This window comes from Fundulus heteroclitus, unplaced genomic scaffold (assembly GCF_011125445.2).
Source record: "Fundulus heteroclitus isolate FHET01 unplaced genomic scaffold, MU-UCD_Fhet_4.1 scaffold_48, whole genome shotgun sequence".
In the NCBI taxonomy this organism is placed as follows: Eukaryota; Metazoa; Chordata; class Actinopteri; order Cyprinodontiformes; family Fundulidae; genus Fundulus; species Fundulus heteroclitus.
In genome coordinates this window covers 267,580-295,156 of record NW_023396901.1, presented here as the reverse complement: position 1 = coordinate 295,156, position 27,577 = coordinate 267,580, and the positions used below count along the sequence as shown (strand labels likewise).

At 37.7% G+C, this 27,577-nt stretch overlaps 1 protein-coding gene across 2 annotated transcripts in view; it reads left to right on the top strand.

Annotated features, from left to right (window-relative positions):
* Positions 1–27,235, top strand: part of grin2aa (glutamate receptor, ionotropic, N-methyl D-aspartate 2A, a) — a 302,450-nt gene extending 275,215 nt beyond the window's left edge. For both annotated transcript variants that reach the window (XM_012876661.3, XM_012876660.3), the window contains 4 exons: positions 7,248–7,337; positions 8,581–8,678; positions 20,129–20,367; positions 24,008–27,235. In XM_012876661.3, the coding sequence (XP_012732115.2) occupies positions 7,248–7,337; positions 8,581–8,678; positions 20,129–20,367; positions 24,008–25,972 (2,392 nt within the window). In that variant the 3' untranslated portion in view covers positions 25,973–27,235. The remainder of the gene's footprint in view (positions 1–7,247; positions 7,338–8,580; positions 8,679–20,128; positions 20,368–24,007) is intronic.
* Positions 27,236–27,577: the final 342 nt, after the last annotated feature.

The following is a 27,577-nucleotide window of genomic DNA, read 5'->3' as shown; positions in this document are numbered from 1 at the left end:
AGTAGTAGTAGTAGTAGTAGTAGTAATAATAATAATAATAGGGCTGGGCAACGATTAAAATCTTTAATCGGGATTAATCGCATAATTTGCCCGATTAATCATGATTAATCGCATTGTATGCGCAAACTCCAAGAATGAATTCAAAAGTAGTGTAAAGAGCACTTTTATTTTAATGTTCTGCTGCCATATGAACAAAAATGTTGTAACATTTGTAGCACTTATCTTATTTTATACTGGATATTTTCAACCCATCTATTGAATTTAGTGCACTAGTTGATCTTTTCTTCATAAGAGAACAGCAAGCACTGCAGCCAAAATATGGCCTTTTTTGACCTGCTGTATATTAGCCAGTCCCTAAGCTTGATGTATCATGAAACTGTTGACCTTTTGGGTTTTGTGGTTTTTATTTTATTATTACAAATAAATAATAATAATAATAATAACAATAATGTTATGTTCAGTGTTTTTTCGCTAATCCACCTCTTATTTATTTCAATCCTTATGTAATTTTGTCTATGTTGTGTGCACCTGCCTGTTGCTTTAATCCTATAAATTTCCCCGTCGTGGGATAAAAAAAGGATTAGCTAATGTTAATCTTATCTTAAATAACACTTTTTAATATATGTACTGGGTTCTTTCAAGGTCTTAATTACATTTTCTGTGTGGGCTCCAGTAACATATATATATGATAGACAATATCTACTTTGAAAGTTAACATGAACTGCTGCTGAAGATGACCACTGATCTACCTGGATGTTCCCTGGAGGACTCAGTCAGAGACGTCTGTGGGTCTGTCGGGGCAATGACAGAAGTTTTGTCTCCTCTCTCTGTTTCTGTGGCTCGACGTTTTCTTGCTCATGTTTTTTCACGTGCTTATGGTAAATGGCTTGTACTTGTATAGCGCTTAACTTGTCTTGATGACCAAAGCGCTTTACACTACAGTTCAGTCATTCACCCATTCACGCACACATTCACACCCTGACGGTGGTGAGCTATGTTAGTAGCTACAGCTGCCCTGGGTTACCCTGAAGCCTCCACACTGTGTTTGTGAGCGGCCGAGCTGCTTTGTTAGCATTGGCTTTCGGGTGGATGTAAAAAAGCGTTACAAACAGCTGAGGGAATTCCCAGGGTAAGTAGTGTGGACACAGTGATAGAGACAGGAGTTATATGTCTGGGGTACACAATGTTTCTCTCACAACCACCGTCCTACACTAGTTTTTATGGACATACAGGCAAACTCCTCTGCCGAGTGACTTGCCCGTCACCGTGGAGTCCCTGTCAAGGTGATGCGGCTCTCCAAAGCCAGGTATGTCCAGCTCTGAGTTGTCGTCCTGCTGAAGCCACGTTTCTGTGAGGGCGATGAGGCATGAGTTTTTATACTCCTCTGAGGACTGAACATTGGGTCGTAGATTTTGCCCTGTAAAGACTGGCTATTAACCAGCGTTATGGTGGGAAGAGGGATCCGCCGGAGGCCCTTTCTTTTGAGCTACTGGAGTACACTCTGCCATGCCACCCTCTTTTCTTCAATATGGATGGTTGATGTGTGGGATTACTCCATCGTACGGAGAATTTTGACCAGATCAACTCCTCTGGAAAGACTGCTGCAGGATCGATTGCCCCCATGGTTATAATTTGAAGAGAAAGGATAAACTCCCGACTGTACAGAAGGACACCAGCTCAATGCATTCTCCAGGACAGATAAGGCATGCAGCTAAGAATAATAATGGCTGATATTCCAGTAAGGTCAAAACAGCATTATACTGCAATGTAGAAATGATTGTGTGCTTCTTTACACAGAAAGGGTCCATTCATTCAATCACAAGACAAATGCAAGCAACATAGGCTACACCAGGGGTGGCCAACTCCGGTCCTCGAGAGCCGGTGTCCTGAAACTTTTAGAGGTTTCCCTGGCCCCACACACCTGAATCAAATAGCACAATTAGCTCCTCGGTATGCAGTCAGGTTCTTCAGAGTCCTGCTAATTACCTGATTATTTGACTCAGGCGTGTCAGACCAGGGACACATCTAAAGGTTGCAGGACACCGGCTCTCGAGGACCGGAGTTGGCCACCCCTGGGCTACACGTTCAACATACTACTGCTGCTTGTCGCCATTACCAGTGCCATCTTTGGATGATTGAATCATACGTACATATGTACGTACATACATACTGACCAAATTTGAAGTCAATAGTTTGACATGTGTGAAATGTCGGAAAAACACCTAAAAATTTGCCTTAGACCCAAAATGGCCGACTTCCTTTTGGTTTTTAGTCATACCTCCAAGAAACCTTTTTTTCTTGATTTGGAGCAATCTACCTGTGTATCACATTTCAAATCTCTATGGCTTATGGAGTAGTCTATATGACTTTAGAGGGCACTGTATAGCAGTTTGGCCACACTCATTTTCAATTCCAACAAAATACTAACTTTTTTCAAGGGGGGAAGTGTTAGAGATTATGTGACTACAGAGACTTAAATGCAATATCGGTTACCATGGAGATCACAGATAAACAGACTCTGGAGGCCAGAGCCTGACATTCTTGGATTGGAAAGAATGACTGATTAGAGGAAAACGTGTCAGCTAGGACACATCTGCATTACAGTATCCTCTCCATCCTCTCCACCAATGTGATGAACGGAACACTGATATCATACTGGGCATGCCCCTGAATCGGTGTACACAACTTGGTCCTACTTAACGTCTGTGTGAAGAATGAATGGGAGGCTCGCTCTGAGACTTACTCTCTCTCACTCTCTGTCTCTCTCTCTCTCTCTCTCTCTCTCGGACGTCGGGAAATGATGTCAGCATTGTTGTGTGAGAATCCAGTGCTGGAACTGAAACATCCCTATGCTTTTTAGATTAAATATGGTAAAATATAATTATGGTTTCATGAGTTTTTTTACTCCTACAGAAGTCTACTATAGAAACACCACATTATTCAGGAAAAGAACCTGGGGTAACCACAACAAGGTCAAGAGAATAACAAAAGGTTTGGATAACGTTTTGTAAGTGTTTATTTTTATTTGGGCTCACCTTTGTCATTCGATTGCTTTTATTTATATTTATGACTCTACATTGCAGATACATTTTGAAAAGTGTATTGAATTATACATCAAACACAAAATAATTCAAAGCATCTACCCCACCCCCGCAATCAGTTTCATGAGGTAGTAATGAAAGTAAAGACAAAGCATTGAATTGGAAGGCTCAACAGAAAGATTAGCTGTCATAATAAATAATGCTGACAAAATTTTAACAGAAAATCTGATGCAGTCACAAGAACAGAAGCTGCTAAAATGTTTTTAATAGCTTTTGTAAATCTAAATACAAATAACATCTAAACTTTATCCTCAATTTTTGTTGGATGATAAAATGTTGTGACCATATACCTTCTTGATTTGTTGCATATTCTATAATCATTTGTTCTCATTTCACTAATTTAGTATTTTAATATAATTTTTGTCTTAGAGTTATTGGATGTGAACATGTAATGATGTAATGCAGTTGGCTGTCAATATTTGTAGATAATGTGAGCATTCCCTACGCCATTGTTTTGTGATTTTTAAAAGCGAATTTAAGTTATATAAGAATAAAGTTGTAAATAAAAAAATTTGGAAGGCAGAGATTTTATTATTTTGCAGTTTTGTACTTTTTAGGGGTTATGTGGTTAGTTATGAGTAGTCAAGATCGTATCTGCAGTAGAAACATCAATAGGTTAATTGTTAATTGTATTAGTCTCAGTTCTTTGGCACAGCAGTGTCTATGACAATAAGAGGTGATATTAGGATGACAAAGACCAAAGAGCTGTACATGAACAAATTCTCAATGAGCATTTTAACATCTCAGACATAGAATAAGCTTTCAGAAAACAGTGGTATTGTGGGTTAGAGTAAACTGAAGAAAAAAATCAAACTCAATACAATGTGAATGAGGATATGTCATTTACATCTTGTATGGGTGTGGTGTATTAGTTTGATTGTATTGGTTTTTCAATTAATTGTAGTGCAGGGGAGCTGATGCTGATTGCCAGACCATAAGACTAAGCTCAAAAAACAAGTTTAAGTAACTATTAGTTTTATTTTATGTTTAACATTGATGAATGTATGTCTAATTAACAATTTAGAATCATCAACTGATTTTTTTTTCTCCCACTTGGGAGAAATAAAGATTTCTCCCAAGTGGAGTTTTTGTAGGACAATAATATGTTTACAAACATCTCTGACTCAATCCTTCACATCACAGCTTTCATTAAACTCACATGTCCTGCTCATGATGTTTCCTTTTTTTTATGATGTTTCCAGTTTGGTTAAGTACCTGGTAGGTAGGGCTGTAGGGCTGTAACACCATGCATGTTTGAGTTTATTGAACATAGTGTAGAAAAAGAAAACAACTTTATAAATAAAGACAAAATCAGAATACAAGTTCTAAGGATTATTATTTTTTAAACAAGACTGGAGCATAAAGTGACAGTTCAGAATTTGAGATGTAGGGTTCTTTCCAGAGGTTATGGGTAGTCAATGTCATACCTGCAATTGTTAACTTTCTCAGCATATTCAGTGTGCTAAAACCTTACAGTACTTTTCCAGGTGATGGCTAGAGTTCACAATAAGACCAGACTTTTGCCATGTTTAGACATCTTAATTCTCCAAAATGAATTACCTGTTTGGGTAAAGTTTATTTAATAAGTCCTTTACCCACTTCACATTTTTATTAGATGGATATTTACACTAATGTGACAAAGTATTTGGCTGCTTACAATGTGCTATTTGAAAACCTTCATTTTTTTTTTTTCAATCCACAGATGGATTTTCTTATGTGTTTCCGATCATTGTCCTGCTGCAAGTGCGCTTTGTGTTTAAAGATTTGAACTAATGGATGTATATTTTCTTTCATGTTTCTCTTGTAGGGAGCCGAATTCATGGTTCCATCAATTATAACAAGTTGTCCAGGCCCTGAAAAAGCAAAGAAACCCAAGACCATCATACTGCCACCACCTTGTCTGGCTGTTATTATCGTGTTCATTTTATGAAGTTCTGTTTTAGTTTAATGCCAGATGTAACAAGATGCACATCCTCTAAAAGGTTCCCCTTTTTGTCTCCTCAGTGGACAGAATGTTTTGCCAGACATCTTAGGGAACAACAAAATGTTTACTTGCAAATGTGAAATGGCCATTTCAGTTATTTTGGTAAACAATGGTTTTCACTTTCAAACTCATTTTACAGTCTATTTCTTACTTTTAGGTCATAAAGTCAGACGAGTGAGGCTTGAAGGGCTTTTGATGTTGTACTGAGTTCCTCTGTGAACTCCTGAATTCATTTTCAAACTACTCTTGGAGTAATTTTAGTAGGTTGGCAATTCATGTGAGGAGTCACAACTCTACAATTTTTACTCTGTTGTGGATTTATCTTTATTAAGGAGGAAGAGAACAGTAGTCAGTAAATGAAAGAAAGATGCATCTTTGTCTTTGCAAATTTATTCAAAGGCATTAAGTGTTTGAATGTCTCTGCCTTCGAATGAAATCAGAAAACAGAGCAGTGGAAAAAAACACTGCACATTTATACTTATCAAGGCGCACTTTAGGGAGTCCTTTTCATCTGAGCAACATTCTTCCAACAGGACATACAGATGGTATGATCCATTACTTATCTAACACTATGCTTCTCTCTGTCCTTGGGTGAACAGAACACAATAGTAAATCACTCTGTAACTTTATGAGTTCTTTCACATGGGAAAAATGCATCTGCCCCTAGACAAGATATGATCAGTTACATACGTCAAAATTTTCCACTACAACTCCAATGTGGAAAATTATATTTCCCAGACTCCCAAATCCTTTGACATGGCTTTGTAACTTTTTTCAGGCTATTACACGTCAATGACTTTGTTTGTAATTGGTTCTTGTATTTCTTTAGGTAGGGCTATGATATACTTCATGAAGTCAAGGCTAGGTTATTTATTTTTGGATAGCTTTGTCTCTTATTAGAGCAAATATAATTTAAAAGCTGTGTTTTGTTAAAGATTTTGATTAAGTATGTCTGGTATTAAGAATAGCTTGACGATCTAAAACATTGAAGTGTGACACAAACCACAAAACAGAAAAAAACTGTTATGGTACTTTACATGGAAGTCTGGTTATTTACTATGCAGTTACATGCGTGCAGGTACACAAAAAGAACCTACTTATGTGAAATAAAATTTAAAATGAATGTCTTTTTGCTTATAAGTCAGAGTAACTCTCTGTTACAAAGGTAAAGTGATAGCTGTTCAGGTGAATGGTATTTTATAGATTTTTACTCTGCTTTACATTTCCATCAGATAGTTTCTCTAGTTGGATATGTTTAATATACTGTTGTTTGAAGCTAAAGTTTTGACGTCGCTTAGTTTTGTTTGTAACCAAAAGCCAACTTAAAAATATTGAACTTTCTGTCCAAAGTAAGGAGAAACTTTTGTTGCATTTAACCTGACATTCAAAAGAGTAGATGCAGTGGTGCAAATTCTTTTGTGACCCTTTTTTTCCTAATATAAGGGTTTGATGAGTGTAAAAGGAGTCCACAGACTTGCATGTCTTTTTCAAAAGCCAGTGGCGTGCACTCTAATTTAGTTAATCATATACGCCTACTGATGCACATTCTGTGTTATCCATGTTGGGATACACATGTTCCTTGTTGACAGTGGTGGATTAAACTAATTACGCAGCTAAACTATCAGCTGTGAGCGTCTGTTAGAAGGCTGCATTGCAAATTCAGAAAATGCCAGCCAGTCACTGTATGAGTGTGGTGTTTGTGTGTGCCCTGAGATAGGGAGAGAGCAGTGGCCAGTGACAATATCAGTTACATTAGAAATGTCAGTCAGGGGCTTGGATCTCTTTTTTTCCCCTATTTTACTTGTTTACGAGTCTCTGTGTGGTCAGAGGCAGAAAAAGAGCAAGACAGTGTAAATATTTTTGTGGGTATGAAGTTTGTTTAGGATGCTTATGTGCCTCCAAGGGCCTATCGTCAATGAAGCGTTTTATATTGAACCGTCAATCCCCTCTGTGTCCTTTGTGTTTGGTTACGCTTGGATTGCAGGCCTATTGAAGATGATTTAACACTTCACAATTGATCTGTGACCAACACACTAAAAATAAGACTGTACTTTCTTTCGCCTCCTGTGCACTTCTTACACCGTTTTTTTTTTTCATGTGAAAGGCCTCCTTTTTTAAAATTTCTATTCTGTCATTATTCTCTGTTCTCTTGTCCCTCACAGCAAACTTGATGCTTTCATCTATGATGCTGCAGTGTTGAACTACATGGCTGGAAGAGATGAAGGGTGTAAGCTGGTGACCATCGGCAGCGGGTGAGTAAAGCAACAATCCTTGAGTAACAAATAGCCATTTATCCAAACCATTGATAAAGAAAAGGCTCTGTAGTGTTACCCAGCTCAGGCACAATGGATCAAGTGCAGATTATTTTTGGGACCATGAACCAGGCAGTGACAGTAAAAGAACTTCACATTTTAAGAACATGTCTAAAATCTATTTTAAAAAAAGTGGTTACATTTTTCCACATATTTGCGTATCTACACCCGGTCAGAGATTAAATCCACAGTATCTTTATTTATCCAAAAACAGTCACTTAAGTTGATGTGCTGCAGTTTCTGAAATATAAATCAGAGAAGCTTGGCATCAATTCATATCCAGCCCATTTTACCAGAAAACACTGGACATCAAGCCTATAACACCATGTACACCAGGGGCACCCAAGTCCTCGAGAGCTGCTATCCTGCAACTTTTGGATGCATCCTTGCTTCAACAGACCTGAATTTGCTCATCAGCAATTTCTTTAGTTCTTTAGAGGCCTCGTAACAAGCCACTCATTTGATTCAGGTATGTAGGAGTAGGGATGCATCTAAAAGTTGCAAGATACTAGCTCTTAAGGACTAGACACGGGCAACCTCAAATAATGCTGACACAGGGTAATTGTAGCATCATGCTCTGGGGATACCTTTCATTAGCAGGAACAAGGGAGATGATCAAAACTGATGGGAACACAGCTAGAGCAGAAAAACCTGTTAGAGGCTGAGGTTCATTTGTATGTTGTCCTCTGTACTTGAGACCCCTAAATAAAATACAGAGTTGATTCACAAGTAATCTAATTAGTAAATAGTCCATTTGTTTCTAACCTAAATGCAAGGTATTCATAATACACTATTCAGATTTTAACTAAGGAAAAAAAATAAAACAATGTATCCTTTTGCCTTGCAAATGCTCAGTTATCTGGGTCATTGCAACACCAAACAGGCTTAGATGTTAGTTGTAACATGACAAAAAGGAGTGAATAACAAAGTGAGTGCCTAACTTTGAAAGATACTATTAAAATTTACTGATTTAAATTGGATTACATTTTTATCTAGATTTTATCCATTTTTATCCATTAAAATTCACCTCGTTTTTTTTTCTATTTGTGTATACCTCAGTTAAAATAAGCATTATGCTTTCTTTGGCCCTTAACAAACATATCTTAAGATCGTTACACTCTTTGGAGAAATAACAAATAAATTTTGATTTGTGGGGTTTCTGTTCATGTGATTGTGTATTCAGGTACATATTTGCTACTACGGGTTATGGCATTGCTCTGCAGAAAGGTTCCTACTGGAAGCGACAGGTGGATCTGGCCATCTTGGCTATCATTGGAGATGGTGAGAATTACACACACACACATCCACACACAGACTCACACCATTCCCTAAGTTCCAACTAAATAATGCTATTTGCAGAACAAAAAAATAAAATAAAACTATGTTCTTTACCTGAAATGTGAAGCATGTACACAAATGAAAGGGACAGGCACGAAGGGAGAGGCACAAATTGCCTTTTAATGCTACACTACACTAAAGTGTAGCATTAAAAGACAACAAAGAACAAAGTGAAAAAGATCCTCAGTAACTCATTGTACAAACACACACACATACACACACGTACATATGTATGTATGTATGTATGTATGTATGTATGTATGTATGTATGTATGTATGTATGTATGTATGTATGTATCTAATAAGAGTTAAGATATGTAATAATGTCCTCTTTTATTGTGGTAGCATAACCTATTACTTAAAGGGATGCACAATTAGTTGTAAAAATAGACTTTCTATTTAGAAATATGTATTTTAGCTATACAAACAATACAGTAAAAATACTTTAAACTGTTTAGTTTTTATAAATTTAAATAAAATATTGTCACACAGACGTCGGCATGTTATTTACGCTGCAATGCATACTGGGTAAATGACGTATTCTAGGTCCTTTAGCACTAGCTCCGTCCAGCCAAAACAGCAATGAGCAACGTTAAACCTTTTCAGTTTGAACCGGAGCACGTTGATTATTAGTAATAATAATAATAATAAATTGTGAAACAATGAATGACATGTGCCATACACTCATAGGGCTGTGTGATCTGGCATGTAGTGCTGGATCACATAGTCCGGTGTCAGGTCCAATAACACTGTCTGGCAGAATTTATGTCTTAATGCCATAGAGAGCCCAACAGATTTACTTTCACAAGTGGAGCATTACTGCTTTCGTCCAAGTGCTCGGCTAAATTTATATATACAAATAGCTTTATTAGATTTTATTCTGGGACTAACGATCACAGGACATAAAAACATGGAGGGTAGAAGAGACAAATATGAGATAACATGCTAAAAAGGAGAAAAGGTGAAAAACGAAAGGAGAGGAAAAGGAGAGAACAAGATAACATCCTCAGAGTCTGCTTCTGCACCTGCAGAGATATGTATAAAAAGAACAGAAAAACAACCGATAAAAAATAACAGATACAAACCACCAACGCCTTGATAAAATTACTGAAGAATATGTAGTATTATTTAATATGAGATGTATAAACTGACAGCTAAAGCTAACTATCGTTTTATTTATAGGGTTATAGAAGTTAATATTTAAGCACCTGGATCCAAGCACCTGAAGGTGTTTGTGAGAGTGCTTGTATATGTAAGGTTTATCCATAAGAAAAATGCTAGGTAGTGGTTGTGAGGAGCCAAAGACCTGCCCCCCAGAGTGTAGAGGCAGACACCAGGGAACCAGAAACCCAGACCCCCGAAAGGACCCCTCAGAGCAAAGGGGCCAAAGAGGGACCAACACAGGGAAAGCTGCCTCTCCAATCCCAGGGAAGAGCACGGAGGAGTCACAGAAAACCCCCCAAAAGCCACAGTGCCGAAGCCCCCAGGAGCTGCGGCGATGAACATGTGGGCTCTGCTGGCAGCAAGATACGCTAGAGTGGATCCAGCCATGGGCACCACGTATCCCAGTGGGGCCCCGACAGAGCCACAGGGCCCAGGCCCTGGGAAGCAGCCACCAGGAGTGAGTCAGCACAAACCCAAGCACCCAGTCCCGGACACTGAGGACCACCAACACACCAGGGGGTCAAGGCACCTGCCTACAGAAAGGAGCCGGACCAAGGGGGGGTCCACACTTAGACGACACCTGAGATTCCCCTGGAGACGGAGTAGTTGAAAACCCAACCTGACAAAAAGACAAACAGAAAACTAGGTGCCCCTCATGTATTCTTACTTACATTCTGACCCACAAAAAAAGACACTGTTGACACACTTGCACTCACCTCACACATCCTATACTCCTAGGTCCAGGTACTGGCACCCTAGAGGGGTATCCAGCCTCCAGATCCGGGAGTTGAAACCCATCACCAGGTCGGGTGGGGGTGAGGGTTGGGGGGCACCATCTAAAGCCCACAGTACCCACAACCAGGTCCAAACCCCCACCCCAATCCCAGCCCAGTCGACCAATGAGCCCATCCACCCGCATTTGGGGCCAGTATGAACCGAAAGGACCAGCCAACCAGAGCCCACCATACAAACCAGGAGGCGCTGCCTTCCCCACACCCAGCTCTCAATACTTCCTACCCCATATTCAGAGGAAGAGCTGAAGTGCCATCCCCAGCCCAGACCCCAACTAGGTGCCCCCCTCCTCCTCCAGGCCTCAAATTCCAGAAGGCAATCTGAAAACAGGTGTCTAAGTTGTACAATGAAATTGGGCCTAAGGACGTCACAAGACCGAGGGACTGGGAAGCACTTACTTAGGATCTGATCAGTCTGGTCTTTGGTCCGTTAAAACCTGTTTAAGGTCTGATCTTCGGTCCGTTGTCGGGTCCTTTATTTCACATTCGGTACTGGCGGCAGTGGCAGTACCTTCATTATTTAAAAGGGATTCTGATGCTGCCTGTCTCTTATGTTTCTCCCAGCTTCTTTCGCTCGCAAGGCAGTGGAGTTCAGGTGCTTTATGGATAAACATACAGTAGTTGGCACTGCAGTTGGTTTTAGCTTGCGAGGGTAATGCCCATCTGTTGGCTCCTTGATCAATTTTGTTCATCCGAATGACTAAAGGTCTTCTGAAGAGAAGGGTTGAGGACACAAATGTGGGTTCCTTCCAGTGGCACTCCTCTTTTTTTCCATGTGGGAAGCAATTAAGTCTCACCTCACTTTTTCTGTTGTTTTTGTTTTGAAATTACACCCAACAGCAACACAGTGTGACATTGTCTAAATTTGCACCAGTTAAATGCAATATGATACAAAAACCAACTTGGGTGGTTTCACCCTTCCTATGTTAACTTTGTAGGTTCCAGTCCAGTAGGACCCAACCGCGTCATCAACATAGCATGCATTGCGCAGGTGAAAAAATGTCGACCTGCATGTGTGAAAAATATAACAAAGGATATACAACTTTTGAAGTAATTAATGTATTACAAACAACTTTTTTAGTTTAATTAGAAAATTACAACATATTTAGGCCAGCACGTTCAACTAATCTTGGATCCCTTTAAGTATATTTATTCAACGGAATCAAAAATTCCATGTTAAGATTTTTACATTTGTTCCAAAATAATTGCAAGCAAAGAACACGTTTAAAAAATGTATTTCATTTTTTTTTTCAAAAATGTAACTTTGACTAATGTCTCATTTAAAATAAATTAATTAAAAAAGGTTCTGTGAGTAATTTACCAAAATTGAATCTAGATTTTTTTTAGTTTTATTTTTTCAAATTTTTTATTTTTCATATATTCTTTTTTCTATGTTTTGCAAATTATAGTCGTTTCAAACATATTTTCACAGATTACATACTCTGGACTTCTGAGGATGTAGATTCCTCTGGGGGGTGAAGGGAAGGCACATCTCTATTGGTCTGTGTATGGCAAGTGCAAGAGTTTCTATTGAAATAGAATAGAAATGCTGTTTATGATGTCCACGGCGACCAATTCAAATGTGTCTTCGCTCAGCCCTTCAGAAGTGTGGAGAAAGTAATCTGTAAAAGGCAATTTGTAAAGGAACGCAATTTGTAAAACTGTCTCAAAAAAAATGTTGAATAGTTAAAATAAAAGAAAATATATCTGAAAAATTGTCAAAGTGCAAAAATTTTAAAAATAATAAATAAAATAAAAAGAACATTTGCAAAATTACCAAACTGCAAAATGTAGGTTCTACATATGGATAATGTTGTACATTACTCTCAAAACCTATTTTTATGAGATGTCCAGTGTTTTCTATAATTTCTATAAACATGTTCTTTGTTCTAGTCCTCTTTGCACAATTTCTCTTTGATGTATTCTATTGTTCAATGTTTCAGCAATGTATATTCTAAACTTCAGCCATTTCTGTCTTGATTTGGCCATACATATTGGATCAGACTCAGTTGTAGATATGGGCAGATTTAAGATAAGAATCTATTATAGTCTTTTATGGACTTGCAGAGATAAACACACATCTTCCATGGCATGTTTTATTGTCTTTCTTATTTTTAAGAGTGGCCAGCATAAATATACCTCTCTGATGTAGTTATATACCAGAGAGATATAATTGTTATTGTGGCACTCTTATTACTTAAAAGATTTTTTTAATGAAAAACTAATTCATATCAGCATGGATTGTCCCCCCATCCATACTGATATCAAACTACAATTTGATTTTGAATTTTTTCTAATGTTAAATAATGCTACTGAAATGTAAAATATGGATTTATTTTAGAAGCAGGGATATATATTTTCTACTGCCAGATACATTTACAATTTACAGTAAATATATTTTATAGGTTAGATGGAATATTCCCTAACACTAGCTCAGTGTGCATTTAAGTTGCTTACCCTATAACTGAAACATAACAGAGCTCCAGAGCAATTGGGTTACACTTGAAACATAATTTTTGACAAGATATGGTCCCACTGTTTTTGTTTTGCTTGGTTTGCTTCTTCTATGTATCAATGTCACACTGTCTCTTTTTAATTTCCAAGCAGCCATCCATTGCAGATTTTAACTGAGAGTACTTCAAGTCTCTCTCACTCTGATAATGTCAGTGTTTCTCCATTTGTTGTGTGTCTGTACCACTCACAAAAGGTAAGGATAAAGGTGAACAACAAAGAGAGTGAGACCGAGTTTGGGGGTGGGGGATAAATTATAGAGTTCAGGTTCAAAGAGATTAAGAGGGTAAACAGAAAAGGTGAAATAGTGATGACACCATCAGGAAAGTGACAGTGTGCGTGTGTGATGGTCAGGGATAGGGCACCAACAGAATGTGTCGAGAAAAGGACAAGGAGAAGAGCAAGCGGAGGCCATGATCGATGACGGGGACTCTGTATCTTGGCAGATGCTGCTTGATCAGATAAACACAATACCGGTGGAGCCCATGTGGCATTTCACAGACAGAGACAGTGGAGAAAGAAGTTTTATTGTTTTAAAGGTTCTAAATACTTTAAGTAAAACAAATTAAACCAAGCATGCCATTTCCTGTTTTTTTTTTTTATTTTCCTTAGCAATTGTCCGATAATGTAACAAATTTGTTTGCCTGTTGTTTATTGTGCAAGGTCCTGAAAAAAAAAGGCATATTAGTATTCTTTGAAATTGTCAGGCGTTTATAATATACACAAGTTAAATGTGACTACTGTAATGTTTAGGAGCACTATGTGCTTAAAGCATTATTGAAATAGACTAAATATGAAGATTATTCTGAGGAAAGTAGAATATCCCTGAAAGGTTTTTATTTGTGTAATTCAAAAAGTGATAGTCATATTTTGTATAGATTCATTACATTTACATTGATACATTTGGAGTGTTTCTTTCTGCTATTTTTGATCAGGGCTTACAATTAATGAACATCATTTTACTTTTTTTCAGAAAATCTGAATATAACATAAGACTTATAAAATGCCTGTAAATATCAAAATTTTATGACCCACATTTTCACATAGAAGACTGCTGACTTGACGGTTGCCCAGCAGACATTCATTGCCACGAAAGGGTCATTGCAGAGGATGCTGGCTGTTCACAGAGTGTGGCATCAAAGCATAATAAAGGAAGGTTGAGTGAAAGGAAAAATTGTGGAAATACTTACCACTTCAAAAGAAGGCAGCTTTTCCACACCATAATGTTAAAACACCCAAATCTAAATTTAACGGTGTGGTAAATGCAGTCCAGTGTAGTACAGAATGTAAATTCCACATATATTGGAGAAATAAAAAGGCAGCAAAACAAAAGGATGACCGAACACAGAAAAGCCAGCTGAGTTGTTCAACATTCAGTGATTTATCTACATCTTAAGAACATAGGAAACTCTTTTTAAGAAAGCCATGTGCATATTTTGTATATGGAAGACAGGTGGTTCGAGAGAGGAGAGAGATATGCTATGCATGTTTAAGATGAAAAAACAATATCAGACTGTGGAGGTGGCTTTGGGTTCCATAATTTTGGGTGTGTTTCAACTGCAGGCACATTTTGAGGACACAGGGTAGTTTGGTGGGGTAATTTCTCTCCCTCTGTATCTTCACTGCAGGAACCAAGGCCAAAGCTGACAAAAGCAGGTAGAATCTTGCCATGAAAATAGGTCTAGTAGGGAGGTAAGACTTTAGTGGATGGACCCTGAACTAAAGGACAAATTACTATCTCCAGCATTTACTTCAGTTATCTCTTAGTTTATTGTCCTCTGCAGGTCATAATTTATTTTTAATTAAATTTCTGACAGTAATAACCAAGCCACCCATGATGGACTTTACAGTGTTTAACAGAGTTTCCATTCACAGACATTAATAAAATCCACCAACTTTAGTGAAAATATTAAAGTCAGACTGCTACACATTAAAAATGTAGAAATTATTTTAATTCAGTTTCATAGATTGACCACAAGAATATGTTCATAAATTATGTCTTTAGATAGCTGATTGTAATCCCTATTGGGGCTCTCCTTTTTTATATCTATTTGGGAGTTGGCATAGGCTCAGTTAGTTTAAAATCCACCCTACCTACACATTTTCATACAGCTTGGAGTGGAGGTCTGTGGCTTTTAAATCGTAACTGCTATGAAACAAACTGAGATTAATGCTGTATTAGTTTGATTTCACAGTTGTTAATCACAATCATGAACTTGCTGGTGCGATGGACGGAAATCTGTGGGATTCGTGCGGCAGAAGAACCGGCTCAGCATCAGTGGATGTAATCTACATAAATTCCCTGGTTTCAGACCCCTGGTCAAAACACACATAAATAGATAAACAAATAAATACCTAGGTAGATCAAAAAAATCTGGTAAGTTAAGTTCTGGAGAAAAAACTTTTAGGATCACCTTTGTGTAAACTTTGTATTTTTACTCAATGATCCCCTATTAATCAAATAAATTATATTTTGCACTTCATTTGGATATCAGTTCCGATTTTATTTGACAGAGAAAGAGATAGATCTGCCATGTGTGGTATTTTATTTCTTTAAAGATAGATTTATCAAACACTTCAAAAATATGCATTAATAGTTTTTATGACCTTTGTAACTGTTGCTTGAGCACTATATGAACATTTAAAAAGAAAATCACAAATGCTAAATTCTGCATTATGAGAGGGAGCATCTTCACACAGCTTTGCCTTTGAATGTATTGCCATCAGGGCAACTTTATTGTTTTTAGTCAAGCAGTGTAGATTGACTCCAACAACATTGCCATAAACTGTACACATATAAGTAGTATAGCCTGCTGAGTAAAAAAAAAAAAAAAACAATCCTGACACACACACACATAAACAAAACTGATATGGACCTGATGCTGGGGCACGACATCATGTTGTAGCAATAATTTGTTTTTATTATTAACACTGATATATAACATGCTTGCTCTTGAATCCCTGTGGGATATTTAGCTTTAGTAGTGATCAATAATGTAATCAAATAAAAAAATTTAAAAACTAAAACAATTCATATATATTTTGCATATTTTTAGGAGTGTGTTTTCCTGTATGCTTAAACAAAAATATGCAATATATTTTTTATTTTAACAAATGGCATTTTTATTTTATAAGGAATGTGTGTACAGCGTTATACAACTCTCTGTACCTAAAAAAGTTTGGGTCAAATTTTGGCCTTATTCCAGCCCTAACAGCAAAAGTCTTGTTAGTACAGGAAAATGAATATTATGACTAACTGTTATATGATAGAAAATATGTCCCTTTGCTACATCCTTCCGTGTATTCTTAAATGTTAAAAGCGAAAAATGATCTTCAGTTGAAGTAAAGGGGTAATGATTTGCTAGTAAGTCTGCACTCAGAGACATGTAGCTAAGAACCACCATGATATTTGTCTTTCCCCACTAACAGCCTTAGTTATCCGCTCCTGAATGACACAGATTGGATTAGCCACGCGCCAAATGTCACAGAGGAAGCCCGAGTGGGAGGGGAGACAGAAGGAATGGTACACAGAGAGAGGAATGAGCAAAGATAAGGTCTTTGTTGCTTTTTTAATTTTCTTCTCTTTTGGACTATCTGGCCATGTAGAGGTGTGTGCAAGCCTTGGGATTTGTGAAACCCAAGTGATTCTTTAAAAAAATTGTTTTGAAAACCGGACAGTTAAATAAATCACCAGAACATGTGTAGCACAAAAGAAAATTAGCAAAAGAAAGTAATAATTATATAATAATACATTTTCTACAATACTATGATTGCAAAATATAATAACTAAAGTAATAAACAAGCATATATGAGAGCAGGTAAATTTGTTGCTAAAGATATGTGAAAAGGCTTAAAATCAACTTGTCTTTTATTGAAGTAATAGTTTACCAGATATGAACTTAACCTTTTTCTATAGCCATCTCAGACTGCACCTAACTCCAATCCAATCCAACTTTATTTATAAACCACTTTAAAATTTCTTAAAGGACCAAAGTGCTGTACAGTGAAACAACATAACACCTTTACACAGACTCAAAAAATGATACAAGCACAAAAGACGAAATTAAAATCAGAACTATAAAATTTATAATAAAATAAAAATAATTTAAAATGATGTATCACAGACTAAAATTAACATCTTACACAGTTTAGAAAGCTAAGGCAAAGAGATGAGTTTTCAAGAGCGATTTAAAATCAAAGAAGTAGACAATTTAATTTGCAATGTAAGGTCGTTCCACATATTTGGAGCTGCCACAGAGAAAGCATGATCCCCCCCTAAGCTTCCATTTAGTTTTTGGCACCTTAAAAAGCAGCTGATTGGCTGACCTGAGTGAATGGGAGGGTGCATGAAGGTGCAGCAACTCAGAAAGATAAGATGGAGCAAGACCATAGAGAGACTTAAAAAACACAAATAAAAGAACTTTAAAATTAATCCTAAAATGTACAGGGAGCCAGTGTAATGAGGCTAAAATGGGGGTAATGTGCTCATATTTACGAGTGCCCGATAAAAAGACGCGCCACAGCGCTTTGCACTCTCTGGAGTTGAGCAATGTTGGAGGCACTAACCCCCAAATAAAGTGTGTTACAGTAATCCAGCCGGGTAGTGATAAAGGCATGGATTACTGTCTCTAAAAGATATCTGTAGAGAATGGTCTTTATTTTGGCCAACTGCCTTAACTGAAATAAACTTTTCTTCACAGTCGCCTTTATCTGGCTATCGAATTTAAGATCAGCATTAACTTAGACACCAAGGTTTGTGATAACTGACTTCCTATACTGGGCTAGGTAACCTAGCTCAATGAAGGGAACCTCAGATTTGCTGCCAAAAACCATGACCTCGGTCTAACTCTCATTGAATTTCAAGAAGTTAAAGGCCATCCAGGTCATTAGGTCTTCAAGGCAATTTAACAGCACACTAATAGAGTTCCCGTCTTTTTTGCTTAAAGGAATATAAATTTGGCTGTCATCAGCATAGCAATGGAAATGGACACCATGCTTCTCATTATGGAGCCAAGCGGGGGTAGATTAAGGGCAAAGAGAAGTGGGCCCAAAACTGAGCCCTGTGGCACCCCACATAATAGGTTAGCAGAGGAATACTTACAATCGCTAAGAGAGACACAGTAAGTTTGGTTTTCTAAATGTGATTTAAACCAATCCTTTGGCGTATACCTGATGCCAACCCACTGTGCCAGACGAGAAAGTAAAATGTTGTGGTCTACTTTATCAAAAGCAGCAGTTAAGTCCAAAAGTACAAGAATCACACAGTCACCAGAATCTGTAGCTAAGAAAATACCATTAAATATCCTTAAAACAGCCGATTCAGTGCTGTGTAACGTTTTAAAACCAGACTGGAAAACCTCTAAAATATCATGTTCTTCCAAAAAGGCCATCAGTTGATCATAAACCACTTTCTGAATATTTTTTGAGATAAAGGGAAGCGTTAAATCCTAAAGAAAACCAGTAAAGTGAGCTGAAAATAGCATTAGATACATGACGATCTGGAGAAAAGGAATGGTAAATAGCAGGGTATATTCTTGACATCTCACCAGTCAAATACCAGGAAAATAAAAAGTATATATGCAGCCATACCTTGGGGCAGTTTTCAGTATCCAATTAACCAAATACACATGTTTCACTGGAAGGGAAAACTGGAGTACCAGGAGAAACCAAGGAGAAATTCCATGCACCTTTTGTTGTGAGGTAGCAGTGCTAACACATAAACAGATATCTATATATTATTCAAAAACAGTTTTTAGTATTTATGGTCGTTTTTATCACAATGGAGAATAAAAAGCAGTAACCAAATGGGAAAATCCATTTATGATCAAACAATAACTATCCAGAGAGATATTTTGCCACCAGACACTGACATCTGAAACAAATAGTCCCAAAAAAGTTCCATATTTAAGACATCTGCACAGAGATCAGTATGAGCTGAACTTGTGAAATAATGCTCCCAGCAATGAATTAGTGCCCACACCACCAAAATGTCGCAATCAAAATCCTTACATTTTCTCAAAAATTGATGATGTGCCTTATAATTCGGTGCACGTTATATATGATTAAAGTTGTGCTTACTGACTGATTTTATGTGGTACAATGTGCCCAAAAATCTGTTAAAATGTTTAACTACTAATTTGGTTAGCAACAAAGCCGCTCCACTCAATGGGCATTCAGAGCATTAAGATGAACTCTGTCACAACCTGATCAGACAACTTACACACTTGGGAAGAATATGCAATGCGCCTTTTAATACGGTGTGTTTTATAGTCCCAAAGATACGTTAGTCGGCTTGCTTTTTTTGATACTCTGGAGTTATATGTAGTGACAATTGAAGAAAAAAAGAGGATCAACACCTGGTGGGGAAGTCTATGAAAACACTAGGACAAGCCAATAGGATTTTATAATAAAATGTAAAAAAACAACAACTTCACACTTCATGGACTCAGATCGATCAGTTTACAGTGATGAGTATTGTATTTTGTATCAATGAACCTTCTGACTTTGCTGGCTAAAATATATGAATAGAGCTCTGTGTGAGGTTACAAGTATTGTGCAAGATTACCCATTTGGTAATATTTAGATCTCTGTACAAAAAGCCCTTTATGTTGTTAATAAGATAATCAAAGACCTGATGCTGTTTGCTCCTCCACAGGAAGGCTGAAACTGATGATGTAGGCGCAGAAGCCTATAGGGAATTCCTGCAGATTGTAAGGAAAAATCCTTGTTCAGATATGATACCAGTGCTGGTATTTTTGTGGTAAGACAGTGGGGAAAGTAGTAGGGGAAACTTTTTTCCAAATACTAAGAGCACAGTAGTGCTGGAATAAGGCTCCCAATATTTGCCTCAATTCTGTGAGGGTTGAATGATCTAACAAATTCCTTGAGGCCATAGAAAAGTGTTACTCCAATGCATTTGTTTTTTAGGTGAAATGGAAGAACTAGAGGCCCAGTGGCTGACAGGAATTTGCCACAATGAGAAGAATGAAGTCATGTCAAGTCAGCTTGATGTGGACAACATGGCGGGGGTCTTCTACATGCTTGCCACAGCAATGGGGCTCTCCCTTATCACCTTTGTCTCAGAGCATCTCTTCTACTGGAGGTTGAGATACTGCTTCACTGGAGTCTGCTCCGGGACACCGGGACTTCTTTTCTCGATCAGCAGGGTAAGGATTCTGATAACATGATGTGTTATTGCATGCACAAGTAGTACAGGATCAAGCAGTTCAGTATGCATACATGTGAATTAACAGAAGTGGTAATATAAGGTATAAGGGTAGTCTTAATAGTTATGGTTACATGCACAAGATTTCATGATTGGATTAAAATGTATTCGGATTAAATAATTGGATTGTACCATTTATGTGGGCACACAATCAAGTAATCCAATTATAATGTGTGTTTATATGTACCTGACTTTATTCAGAATAGAACCACACTCACATGTGCATTTATCAAATTGACCTAAAGAACACAGAAGAAGTTCTTCCGCCTTTGCTAAATAACAAAAATAGTAAACAAAGCAGTGTTGTAAAAGTTTGTCTTCCGAGCGCCCAGGCTGGACTTGCACAATGTTCTAAATAAAGTAGAAAAAGTTCCTGAGTAAGTAACATTTTTGAGCTCTTTTATTTAATTTTTTTCTAACAGAAAGGTTGTATGGGAGCCCCGACAGTTTTGCTTCCCGACGTATTTCTGCCACTAACCAACATGTAAATATGTCACGTTTTCGTCGGGCATACTCGGGTCAGTTTGCCACATTCGGAATAACTTGAGTCAGAAAAGCATCTATATGCTCATTGATCAGTTTATCAATTGGCATAAACCACCCTTCTCATTCGGAATACAATTTCATTCTGATTGATCTTAATCTGATCATCATATTCCGACTGGCTTGTTTACATGGCGCATTTTTATTCTGATCGGCTCTTTAGTCCGATTACTTTTGTCGATGCAAACATGGCTAAAGATGAAGGAAGAAGGTGCAATGAACCATTGCAGACATACCGGAGGCTAATGCTGCACTGTGGGGGTCAAGCAGGCTTGACTTAGTTCTTTTCTCCCACAGAGAAAAATCTGCTGCAAAACTATACCAATGACTTTGAATCAGTGGAAAGAGGGAGGGTTGTGCAGATAGGAGGAGATGCAAGGATGGGGATGGAGGCGGGAGGGGGAATCACGAGGCAGCCCTGACTATCAACAAAAATAGACTCTAATTGCAGCCAGTTTTTTGGATGAAACCACAGCAACCCACACTTAATCAATTTATTCTCTCTCATTCTTCTAAAAGGTCAGCATTTTTCCTCATTGTGTGTGAGAACAGAAGACATGGACATGCATCCCTAAAACAACTGCGGTGTCTTTGCGCTATTTTTGCAGCAGTGTTACTCTGTATGGAAATGTTTACACAGGAAATTAGTGAGGAAGAGGTCAAATATGAAGGAAGAATAAAGTGACTTTCTTAAATATGATGCTTTTTCTAACTTTTTTGGATTACATTTGATTAAAAGGTTTTCTTTGTGGTCTATATTTATCAGATAAGATTAGTAAAATTTGTGAAGAGCAAAACAGCCTGAAATTATTAATGTGTTAATTATCTCCAAGGGTGTGGCAGTGAAATATATGCACATGCATTCCACCACATACTGTAGATGTTTACATCACTTTTGTGGAGAGTGTTATAACTGTTTGTATTATCTGCTGATTTGGTGGCATACCAGAAACTGAGAAGAATAAACAGAGGAAAGTAATATTTGTCAGTAAACTGCTGGGCATAAGCTTGGAAAAGTCGGAACACTTAGAACATCTATAAATTATATCAAAGCAAAGAGTATTCTTTCTGATCAGAATTTGCTGGTTATCCACCGTTTACTGCTGTCGAAGTGTCACCCTGAGGTATAAAGTACTGCTTCCCAGCCCTCTCAAAAATTGGAACAATTCAATCCGTTTTACCAACAGCAATTAGTTTCTGAAAAGAAAAAAAAAAAGGTTGAGGGAACAGGTTTAAAAACATGCCCTTCATCATCCCCAGATATGAACAATTAGAATGTACATGTTTTGTTTTTATGAGAAAAGGTTTTAATCTGTTATGTATTTATTGTGTTTTCTAAAATTGTATGACCCTGGTGCATAGATGGGTGGTATACACAGAAGCCATTAACTTGCATTATCTGTTTTTAATTGTGTTTTATAAAAAATGTGTTCATATCTTCACATACTGTTCCCTGTCGGGACTATTATGCATCTATTACATTCTCCCCATTTGAAAAATTAAACAGCTTAGTCAAACATAGTTGTTTAAAAGTTTTTTAAAAGACCCTTTGGGTCAAAACTGTTCTGCATGTCGAGGTGCATTGACACAAATCGAAACATTGGAGTTGATATATTGATCAACTACATTAAGGGCAGAGTTGGTAGTCTTTAATCGGGACTTTTGATCCTAGGCTTTAATGTTGCTTAATTTCTTAGTGCTCTTATTAGGTTTTTAAAAACTAAGATCAAGAACTGCTAATGAAAAACACTTATGTTAAACTATCTGTTTCAGAATTTCCAAAAATTCCTGTACTAGAACCAGAAATTTGCTTTGGCTAAACCAAACAATTGTACATGTATGTCATTTTGACCAATCAACATACTGTTAACCACAAAATTACTCATACCCCTGGTGGATTTAGACCTTGAATTATTTCCATTCATCAAATAAGTATTTCTGATAGGATATGAGACAGGCATGAATGAAATAATAGAACAATGTAAAAGTAGTATCAGTTTTGAAAATAAAAATATTTTTTGTCTTTTTCATTACTTTTCAAAAAGGGCATGGGGAAAACGATTTATACATTTCTCAAGAAGCAATGGAAACATTTTCATGGCATTACATCAATCATGTCCTTCTTATAATTGTCAAACAACTCTTTGCAGGTTTCCACAGTTATATTGAAAATGTATCTTTATGCCATCGTCCCTATTTTTAACTTCCTCCAGATATTCTCTATCAGATTTAATTAAAGATGCTGACTGGACCAAGCATAAAAGTTCACTTCCATTCCAAAACACATTGTTAAAATTCTAAGATAATTTATAATAATTTTGGGCTTAATTGTACCTTAACAGCACCTTCACCTCTGAAAAGCTTCCAGACACATGGATTGTGCAGTTGTTACACTAAAAAGAAGGTGAACTTACTCCATTGTTAATTATTATTAAAAGAAATTCAGTTTTGAACATCATATAATACAAACTGGACTTTCGGAAAGGAGCTCCAACCATATCTGTGGACTAGGTGAATGGAGATTTGGGAATAGTACTCATATTGTCCGAATTTTTTTTTTTTTTTATGTAGTTATCTGGGGCCACGTGCTATTTGTGCATATCATACAGTATATTCTAATGGGTAGTAGATGGGGCATTTGTAGTACACCTAGAATGTCTATTTAAGCAGCAACAGCATAATAAGTGTGTTTTTTACATTAATAGTTTTAAGGAAAACTTGAGGGGATACTTTGAAGAGCTGATGGTTTAGTAATTGAAAAAAATCAATATCCATCATTCATGTATTTGAATAATATTTTTTTGAAAGAAGAGCAAACAAGGTCCCATTTAATAAAATATTACACAATGGCGATTCCCTATACATTATGTTGTTTAATAGACTTTGATACACCTCTTAGTGTTTGAAAAAACTGCATTAATTTCACAAAATATCAAAAAATATTTATGTATATTTGGTTTTACCCTGTTTTTTTGCATTTATCTCAACTGCCCTTTCTATTTACTCATTTTCTTTATCCTTTACTATGCATTATACAGGGTATCTGGAGCTGCATCCATGGAGTACACATTGACATGAAGAAAAAGACAGACCTTGATTTCAGCCCCCAGGACAAAATGCTTAAACTCATTAAGTCTGCCAAACAGATGACCAACATGTCTAACCTCAGTGGCTCCCACATGAATTCGCCTAAACGAGAATTCATGCACTCAGCTGGTCCCATGATCATGGACATGATGGCAGAGAAAGGCAACTTCATTTATGCTGACAACAGAAGCTACGCACCCAAAGATATGATCTATGGGGACACAGGAGACCTTCAGTCTTACCTTGCAAATCGCCACAAAGACCATCTCAACAACTACATTTTTCAGGGGGGTCAGCATCCCCTGACCCTGAATGATGCCAATCCAAATACTGTAGAGGTAGCAGTGAGTGCTGACACAGTCCAAACAAATGCTAAACCTCAGAGAACACTGTGGAAAAAGTCAACTGACACACTGCGTTCTGTGCCACCTGGGCCTTCTCCAATGCCTGACATGCTAATGCCAGATCCACGAATATCTATGAAGACACAGCGCTACCTCCCAGAAGACACAGCCCACTCTGACATCTCTGACTGTTCAAGCAGGGGAGCCACCTACAAGGACCCAGAAAACAACAAGCACCTGAAACCCAAGGACAACTTAAAAAAAAGATCCATGACGTCAAAATACCCTAGGGATTGCAGTGAGGTGGAGCTGTCCTACTTAAAAACTAAGCAGGTCAGCAGTGGAACCAACCAAAGTGGGAGAGGAGGAGGGGGAGAGAAAATCTTCACAATTGATTCTGAAAGAGAGATGAGCCTTCATTCAGACCCAATTCACTACCGTGAGAGTCATGGTCTTGGAGCAGATGATTTGGATTACCCTGAAATTTACTCTGACCACAGTGATAACTATAGAAAGTGTGAGCAGCCAATCATTCATCTAAACTCCTCACCTATGCATCACACAGACTCAGATCTTCTGCCAGACTCGGCTTACTCTAAGCACTACAGCCTAAAAGAGAAAAATATTTCCCTGTCCCCTCATGAATCAATTGATCGCTACAAACAAACACACTGCCGATCCTGCTTGTCTAAAGTACCTGCTAGCTACCCACAAGGAGGGTCATATGTCTCTACAGGATCTGCCACAGCATCTGGAACACGATCCCCATACAATCGTTGTGATGCATGCCTCCACACAGCTAACTTGTACGACATTAGTGAGGACCAGCTTCTTGGTGATCCCTTGGTTAGCCCCACCATGCATCATCAAGAGGAGCAGCAGCCAGATGAAATGTTTGGTCTGTATTGGCCACAGACAGATGGGCCACATGTCCAAAAAAGAAACCGCTTGAGGCTAAATCGTCAGCACTCTTTCGATAACATCATGCTCGAAAAGCCCAAGGATGTAGACCCGGGCCGACCAGCACGCAGTGTCAGCCTCAAGGAAAAGGATCGCTTCTTGGACTCAGCATCTGACTCCCATTATGCCAATCTCTTCGGGATGCGCCCTTACTCTGGCAGACTCTTTGGCACTGGGTCTAAACCAATGCTGTTTAACAATAACCTTGAGGAAAGCAAGAGGAGCAAATCCCTGTACCCAACTCATGGCTCGGAAAACCCTTTCCTCAGTCACTCACTAAGGGATGATACCAGCAGCAGACTGGTCCATGGGCGTAGCTCCTCTGACATTTACAAACAGCTCGCAGTAGATTCTCCTGCATTGGCCCTAGGAGCAGCTCCCATTAAAACACGCAATGATGCGAACAATCTTCGCTCTTCTGTTAAATCCACCTCTTCACACTGCTCAAGAGATGGACGGATAGCTAATGACATGTATAATAAAGAGCATGTGATGCCTTACTCAGCCAATAAGACTAGTGCATACCCAGCCTCAAGGGGTGTCCTAAACTCAGCCCAGTTCAGCAATAGACGGGTGTATAAGAAAATTCCCAGTCTGGAATCAGATGTCTAGGTTGTATAAGAAATGTTTTCTCTCCCTCTAACTCCTCTCTGGGTTTGTATTATAATTTATCTACTATGTTATCCACTAAGGGATGTCATAGCAACCTGACCATTTTTCTTCTCTTAGACATTGTAATCAAAAAAGAACTTCAGGCCCGCTTGGGACTAATTGTATTGCTATTAATCTCTTTGCAGATGATATCATCATATTTGTTCATTCCCTCCTATGTACCTATCAGTTTAATATTTTGGTCAGCACTCTGCTGTAAGGTTATAAAAGAGAGGAACAACATATAATAGTGCCATTTCTTGAATTGGCATATTAAGATTTCTTTATCTGAGAATTCCTGCTTTAGTATTAGAAGAGCAGTGTGTTGATATTGCTGGAAATGTGCACACATTACTGGTGGCTGTGATTTTTTTGAAGGAGGATTAAGAAAAAGTGGAAAAGGAGCTAATGCCTTTAATGACATCCTTCTCACTTTTTTCTTTTCCACATTCACTTAGAAGCTCTTATAAGAATGGGCCTAACAGGGGGACCAAATGGGTGAGCCAGACGTATAGGCATTCCGGGAGGGCAGGGGTGCCATAGTGAACTAGTCCAATGGTCTGCTACTTGTTAAGTTAACAAATGTACCTACGACTACACCTGGCAGTAGAGGAGAAGGAAACAAAGAGTTTGGTAAGGTGGGCGAATAGGGGAAAGCCTGGAACAACAGGAAATGTCTAGCAGTTAGTGATTGGAGGTTTAGTCAGACAGTGGTTTTCTATTTTAAAAACCATTTCAATGACATGGTAGTGATGAGAAGACTGCAGGTGCTATCAATGAATAATGTTTACAAAGAAAATTACTTATATAGAGGAAGGACAAGAAGGGACTGTTGAGGGGCATTTCATTCTTGGAGCTTCATATTTAAAATGATTGCAAAATCTTAGTTTTTTATTCTATTCAGCTATAAGGTTAAAAATCTACGTAGAATTTTAGTGTTTGCTTATTTGGTAGCACAGTAGCAATTAGTTTGAAAAAAAAAATCTCTCTCCCACATTTGCATTTAAAAAAGGCATAACTTACTGAAAAAAATCAGGAGTAGTAGGTTTTTTGCATGTTTTTATTTTTATTTTTTCCTTCAAGAGAAGAGAAAATGCACACAAACACTCAGATGTATTTATATCTGAAAAGGGTACATTTAAAGGAGGTGGATGGATATTGTACAATGCAAACTTTGATCTCTGACCTTTAAACATAGTAAACTTGTAAAGATAATGGTGAAGGGGAAAGATTTAACAAAGAAGGGGGAGATGACAACTGAGTCTGCCATCAACTTGTCTGAGGTGAGCACAGGGATAATTTAGTCTTTTGACATATCTGCCAACGAAAAACAGGGTACTTAGCTAAAAAAAACCTCTGACTATCCCTTTCTTCTTCCTTTCCTTCATCTACATGTCATAATTAGTGTGTTCAACAATGATGGAATAATGACATTTTTTTCTATAGGTTTAAGTCACGTTTATTCATGCTTGCCTAAACTAGGATTTACTTTCTATTTGTATTCAGAGAGCATATATCTACATTTTATAGTGATTCCTTTTTATTTGTTTAAAGCTTGAAGGACAT